At 34.7% G+C, this 7,353-nt stretch overlaps 1 protein-coding gene across 1 annotated transcript; it reads right to left on the bottom strand.

Moving 5' to 3' along the window:
• Nucleotides 2,082–6,785, bottom strand: LOC107642693. Its single transcript, XM_016346133.2, has 10 exons — nt 6,589–6,785; nt 5,970–6,186; nt 5,536–5,693; nt 5,265–5,410; nt 4,740–4,802; nt 4,559–4,651; nt 3,528–3,689; nt 3,338–3,441; nt 2,915–3,090; nt 2,082–2,784 (listed from the first exon to the last, which is right to left on the bottom strand). Exons 1-10 carry the CDS (start codon nt 6,692–6,694, stop codon nt 2,534–2,536), a joined length of 1,476 nt encoding a protein of 491 aa, XP_016201619.1. The 5' UTR covers nt 6,695–6,785; the 3' UTR covers nt 2,082–2,533.

Genomic DNA, 7,353 nt, shown 5'->3' with positions numbered 1-7,353 from the left:
TCAAGCTAAAGGGCACGACTGGTATATGCTTATATTGATATGAAAGGAGGAACTAAATGCTTAGGTTGTCACGGTCCTTGCAGTAACTAAAGATTCAAATAAGCAACTACCAAACAATCAGTACCACGCTCTAGTGCAATATCTCAATACATCATCGCAGTGCTCTCCGACCGTAGATCCTAAAACTTGACGGAGACATGGCCAATAAACTAAGGCAACTATGTCATGTTCTCCACTATAGTATAGTCTCAGATGATCACATCTAACAACTACAGTTTCAATTCTTGAACTGATGGTCTGGACTGAACTTGAGATTACTTTTCAGTTTTCAGTGTACTCTCTTGTTTTCAAAATAACTCTTTTTTTTTTTTAATTTCAATGATGACATCTACATGCAAATACAAATATGTTTAACCAACTATTTCAAATTATTTAATGGTGAATATTATGGTGTCTAAAAAGTAGTATCTATTTACTAAAAATGGTTAAAAGTTATTATTTAATTTAAAAGATATAAAAATAAATAATTTTTAAAAAATCAAAACTTACTACAAAAAGTAAGTTAAGCAAAATTTAGACAAAAATTTATAAACACCATAAAATTGGCCTTATTTAATAGTTTATAATATCATCATCACACCAAGATGTCACAATTGAAATAGTAATCTTTTTTGATATATTAAAAGAATAAAAGCTTAATGTATTTAGATGTAAAATAGATCTAGATACATTAATTTTTGGGTAAAGTACTAAATTGGTCCCTTGGGTTTGGGCGTAATCTTGTTTTGGTCCTTAAAGTTTAAAGTGTTATATTTGAATCCAAAAAAGTTTCATTTAGCTTCAATGTAGTCCCACCGTGAGGTCAAAGTTAAATAATTAACGAAATGTGCTACATGACAACAATACAATAACAAGGTCGATAATCTAGAGAATAAGTACAAGTTTCAGAGACACAAAATCAACCGTGGATGCATCAATACATTTATTTACCATTCTCCTTAGTTCTATAGAAAATATTTCATTTAAATTGTAAGAAAATGTATTAATGCATCCATAGTTAATTTTGTGCCTCTGGAGCTTGTACGACCTTGTTCTTGTACTACTGTCATGTAAGACATTTCGTTAATTATTTAACTTTGACCTCATGGTAGGACTACATTGAAACTAAATGAAACTTTTTTGTATTCAAATAGGACATTTTAAACATTAAGGATCAAAAGAGAATTATGCCCGAACACAGGGTACCAATTTAGTACTTTACCGTTAATTTTTTAAAGTGTAAATACTATAAAAAATAGTCAAAACTACAATATATCAGCTGGCACCATGTTTAAGATTCAGCAGTGCAATAACGAAAGAAGATAACAGTGTTTTTTTTTTCTTTTAAAAAAAAAATTACGTCAATGGAGATGTGCCCAAATAATGATGAGACTCAAGGCAATATACAACAAATTAGGGGCTAAAATATCCCCCAATAATGCAGTCATCTTATCAGTACTTCAAACAGAAAAAGAAAACTGAACAAAAGCTTAAAATATGGTACAAAATTGCACGTAAGAATCCGAATATTTATGATGTGTTTTCAGAGCAATAGGCAAAGATTTGAAGAAAGGCGAGACGCAATGGAAAAAAAGAGAACAAGATCGAGACGGATGCCGTTGGTAATTGGTAGTGATTTTACGTAATATTTCATCTCGATGTTCTAGTCTTTTTCGGAGTTTTTGCCAAAGCCTTAGTGGAGTTCGAGAACTTGATGTGATAAAGATAGATATTGATCGAATGAGGACCCAGTAAAGCGAACGGCCGCGAGAGAACGAGATATATAGGTAACCTCCTTAGAAGCTTGAAAAGATTGAAAATAAAATATCAAATCAAGATTGAAGATTGAAAACTACCTACCTGGCCATTGGGTTTCTAACTTCTGATTTAAAAAAAAAAAAAGAAGGAAAATTACAGAACCAACAATAGAGCTCAAGAATCGCTACATAATTTTATCAACACGAGACTCCATAGAAAATCACAAGGAAAACAAACTCATAAATTTAGCAGTGCTGTTGTGGTGACGATAGTGCAAATAGTACTTCAACAACAATTAAACTCAGATAACAATCACCATAGTTACAAGACTAAGAAATAAGACTCAAGTGTTAACACAATTGTAGAGACGCAAATGCTTCGTCTATTGAAAATAAATGAATAAAGTGTTTTTTTTTTCCTTCTTTTTTTGGGGTTTCGGGAAGGAAAAGAAAGGGGAGGGGGGGTTAACTCCTAAGATAGTAACAACAGTATAATGAACTGACGGATCATACAAATGAAACTACTAGTGGGCACAAATATCTACAGCCTAGAAAATTAATTGTCATACAAATTTCACACCATTTAAAATCCTCTAATATCTAATCTACAACATTGCCCTTCTGTTTTCGCTTCTGTATAGGTGGAATCAACAATTACATCTGACAATCACGTACCTTAGGTTATGTCACCTACTTCAAGCTACCATGAGTTTGTGAAGAGTCCATGCCGAGGGAGCTCAAGACCAAAACTGCCACGTACGCTGCTCGTCATTTCTGGAGTTGGGTGTTACAGTTATCCTATCTGCATTAGTGGACAGCCATTTACTGAAATCAGGAGATGAAACAAGTTCTTCCAAGGCTTTTTCAGTGGACTCCTTAGTGAACGCATCCCATTCTGCTGCTGAATATTTTCTTCTCTCAGGTGTGTTGTGTATGATGGATGGGAATAAATCCTCTGTTAGCTTCTTGGGTGGTGTTCTAGTGAAAACTGACCAGGAACAAACTTAGTGTGTTAAGCAAAACTTATTCAGTGCTTTCCTTTCTCCCCTAATCATCAGGAGAACTAGATAAGAGGTGACATTTCCAATGCAAAGATAAGTATATTGAGATGAGCAAACCTCGTTCAGAAGATTTACAAGGTGACAGGGTGAAACTTTTTAGTGGAGGTTGAAGAAATGTAGAATCCTCTTTGCTTTGCATATTGTACACATGTCCATCATTTGAATTATCAAAAGGTGATGAATCAGGATCCTGGGATCTCCTCCTGTTCTTTTTAGGTGATTTGAACATACTCCTGCAAAATTATTTCACAATAAGAATATACAGGACAAATAGTTTTCAGAAAACCCCTCATGACTACAAAGTGCCCACAGTTTAATAGCTTGAGCGTCAAAACTAGGAAATTGCAAATCATAAAAAACAATCCACATAATATGATTTACATTAGGTGGTCTCCTATTTATTGATGATATTGAAAAGTAGAACCCCAGTACTGAAAAAGATTACAAAGTAGGATTCAGAGTTCATGAAAGTGGACTAACCTGCGCAAGCGACGAAGGAATCTCGATCTAAGCACTCTCTTCATCACGTTGACCAGTGATCCACATAACAAGGCCAATGCTCCCAACAGAGGATCCATTGAACTCTGCATGCAACATAATCTTATCAAAGCTGTGATCATATGTATGATATGTGAAATAATGGGAAAGTAAGGATAAATGAAAGAAAAACCTGAAGGATCATAACAGCAGCCAAAATGCGAATGGCCCATACAACAAATTGAGCAGTGCTTATGTCCACAGATCCATCTTCAGTCAGGACAAGTTTGCGGACCACCCAGAACCCCAACCAGGCTCCAAGTATCGTGACAAAGGCAAGCGAAAATATTGCCAACTGTAGTTGAAATTTCATGAGTAAAGCATTCAGAGATCCTCGAAGACATACGTAATTTGATACACACATGATACAAAAAGAAAGGCAGATAAACAAAGCAGTCCATAGTACATTCTGTAGTAACCAGAAATGAAATGACAAATGACAATATAATAGATGATTTGTCAAATACACAAAAGCGCACGCACACACATCTTGTGGAAACAATATAGTCTGAGTTCCCAACACTGATCTTAGCATTCTTACGTTTCTCACCCTCCTGCTCCCTACTCCTTCAGGACCTGTGATGTTACATATAGTATTTCCAAATTCCCATTTCTGATCTTTAACATTCTTACATTTCTCACCTACCTACTCCTTTCAGACCTGTGATGTCTTGCAATTTTAACAGCCACCACCTCTCCACCTAGACATAGCAGCTCTCATTTTCACTACACTCAGACCATGTAGTGCACATCCTCATATGGACCTTGAACACAACAAACCTTGTTTTCTTTGTAATGCAGAAATCCAACACGCCAATTCATAGGACACTGCTGGATTAGATCGCAACAGGTTTGAAGATGGATTTTAACCAAATGCCAACTCTCCAACCTAACCAAAGCCTGGGACCAGCTAAGAGAAGTTAAACCTTCTTGTTTCGAATATTAACCGAGAAAGTTGCAGAAACTTAGAAAGCTCATGTGTGTCATTTTTTGACAGGCTGTTGCTTCAAAGAGATATGGCCTTTGATGGCCAATGGTTCAAATTAAATTTACAGAGGAAAGAAGTTAACCATCACAATCATAATTCAGAAAACAAATGAATAGAGTGAAATACTCTAGAAAATACTAAAGCTAATTTTCAGAAAGCTTAGATAACTTACATACAGGATTATACATGTCTTCATCAATTCCTAACTCTGTAAGCATTGCACGAATTAAGCCTGGCACATAGCGGAGGAGGAAGGTCCCAAAACCAATCTGTAAAATGATGGTTGGAATTATAAGATCCACATTCATCAAAGATATTATGTGAAATGGAAGTGAATTGTATTGAGGTTACACTTACAGCAGATGAATATATAAATATACCAAGGGAACTCTTCCGACCAGTTGGAAGCAGTTTCATTCCCTGTCAATTAGAAGAGACAAATTCCATGCTAAGATCAACAAAGTATTAATTAGAGGAAACTGGATTTTAGTGTCAACATCTAGCAACCATGTTATACACAAGTTAGATATATCAGCTTTTATAATCTATGCTCTAGCATCATATTCAACAAAAATTCATTCCAAACTACCCGGACTGATTTAAACTATAAAATAAATTACAGCCCAATGAATTATGTGATACAATTTCAGCCATGAATAGTAACTGTTTTGCATTTTTGCCTTAATGACCAAGACCATCAAAGATATTGCAAGAAAAATTTGGATCAGACAAGATAAGCCTACAAGAGCTGACATTTTCTTGAGAGGAAGAATTGATGAAGTCTTGGTCAATTTCTCAACAAGACTCCTCATCCTAAACATCATATGAGAGTACAGTCAAACTATCTAAAGTTCTAAACATCGAGGAACAGTAACAAGTTACCTGGTAAAGAATCATAAGTATCACAAGAATGACCCCAACTGCCATTGCGCTGCTATAATAAAATGCTAACGATTTGCTTAAGAAGGATGCCAAGCTCATTAGAGTAATACCCAATATTAACAATACAACACGATATGCAAAAAATTCTGCAAGAGAGAGAGAGATAGAGAGAACAGCATTAGAGCCGGTTGACAGTGTTCTTAAGATGGATCAATAGCACAACAAGAAGCTATAACACATCAATTTGACAAACACAACTAAGACCATTAACCTTCTTCGACAGACACCTCAAAATTTTCCAGTGTTGAGCTAGCAGTCCTTATATCTAAGAGCTTGTGGTCAAAAGGAGACATTGATCGAACCCAAGAACCCTTGGTAACTTTTTCCCACTGGCCTTGTGAGCACATTCCTACAGCAAGAGATGCATTCCTGAACAAGATGCACAAAATTGCCCTAATAAATTAGATATACCATTTTACAAATCCTAGTTCAATTTAATAAACGAAAACTATGAGTTACAAAGGGAATAATATTGCATAATCAAATTGAGACTTGAGGTATAAGCCTAGTCCTAGAGAAAATGGTGTTCACCATGTTCACTCACCAAGACAACAAATCACTAGAACCAACCTCATTGATCAAATACATATTCATACCGAGCACAAAAAGATTCTTCAAAAGCAGATAGGCTACACAAATACACACCTATGGAAACAGATCTCTATGTGTGGAATGCGAACATTTGGATCTGCAGGCAACACCTTCACTTTCATGGAGTGCGCGAATTTACTCAGGTTTCTAAACCTTGACAGTCCGCGTATCCTAACTCTTTCGACAACCACACTAACACCAGGCTTAGAACCAGGAGATTTCCCCACAGGAAAGCCACGTGATAGCTGCAGTGTCGAATTCTGGTTAAGACCTGCAAAAAGAATAAGCCAAATTTCAACCTCCATAAAGCACCAGATTTACATATCTGCATGTGATACTGTGATAGATAATTGATAAATCACACTTATCCACTAGAGCCAAGAAACTTATGTATAACTAAGCCAAACATCCCAACAATATGATATTCACTTGAAGAAACAATTTATACAAAGGAATGTCAACATAACTAAGAGCACATCCACCACTACAAATGTTATAATAAGGACATTACTAAAGAAATTTACGGTATCTCTGTCTGCATCATGTAACAAGTAAGCACATAACCATGCTTATAGGTAGATACAACAATAACAGCAAATATAGTAAAACCCTATACTTGAAATTTTGATTAAAAAATTTTAAGAACGATGAGATAGGGATAAAGAATGCGTACATAAAGAATGTTCATCAGCCAATACCAGAACCGCAGAAGCCCAAAGACATAACAGAAGAAGAAGGAAAGCAAAAGGAGCAGCATGTTGAGCACGAGTACCCGCCATCGCTATGGCTGAGCTTGGAAATCCGAAAGAGGAAGAAGAGGCGCGCGTTCAAAATCCGCTAAAAGCTGAGGGTAATTCTGCAAAAACCAAAATTTTTGGGCCTCTACCAAGTGTCTTCAGTCCAATATCCATTTCTGTTGGGGCTGAAACCGGTCTAACACTAACCCAAACTAAAGATGCTGAGTACTACATTGAGAGATTGAGACTAAAACTTAAATATATGAGTTTAATTAAGTTTTAATATTATGTTTGGTAACTGATTTATGTTTTAATATTTTGTTTAATTTAAAATAAATATAAAAATTAAATAAAAATATTTATTAAAATATTTTAGTTATTAAAAAATATTATTAAAATTTCAGTTTTTATCTGTATAAATTTTATTTTTTTGTGTTTTAAGGTATTGAAAAGACTAAAATTTTATATTTTGAGACTAAAATTTTAGTTTCAATCTCTGGTCATTATAGTCTCGATTCCCAATTTAGTCACTCAAAACAAACAATATCTTAGATCCTCTAAAATAAATTAAAAAAAGTCAGTAAAATAATAAAGTGAGAAATTAATCACCATTATTTTTATAAAGTGCATGTCCTACTATCTTAATTTTTTATCAACTTTTTTATTTTAGAGGATAATTTTTTTTAAAAGTAATTTGTATT

This window comes from Arachis ipaensis, chromosome B05, assembly GCF_000816755.2.
Source record: "Arachis ipaensis cultivar K30076 chromosome B05, Araip1.1, whole genome shotgun sequence".
Taxonomy (NCBI): Eukaryota; Viridiplantae; Streptophyta; class Magnoliopsida; order Fabales; family Fabaceae; genus Arachis; species Arachis ipaensis.
This window is presented reverse-complemented; position numbering and strand designations above follow the sequence as displayed.

Excerpts from the sequence above, each read along its gene's own strand:
- LOC107642693 (XM_016346133.2), bottom strand. The coding sequence starts at position 6,694 with ATGGCGGGTACTCGTGCTCAACATGCTGCTCCTTTTGCTTTCCTTCTT. Across the intron at positions 5,411-5,535 it reads TGAGGTGTCTGTCGAAGAAG|AATTTTTTGCATATCGTGTT; the intron begins GTTAATGGTCTT and ends TCTCTCTTGCAG. Across the intron at positions 3,442-3,527 it reads CTGCTGTTATGATCCTTCAG|AGTTCAATGGATCCTCTGTT; the intron begins GTTTTTCTTTCA and ends TGTTGCATGCAG.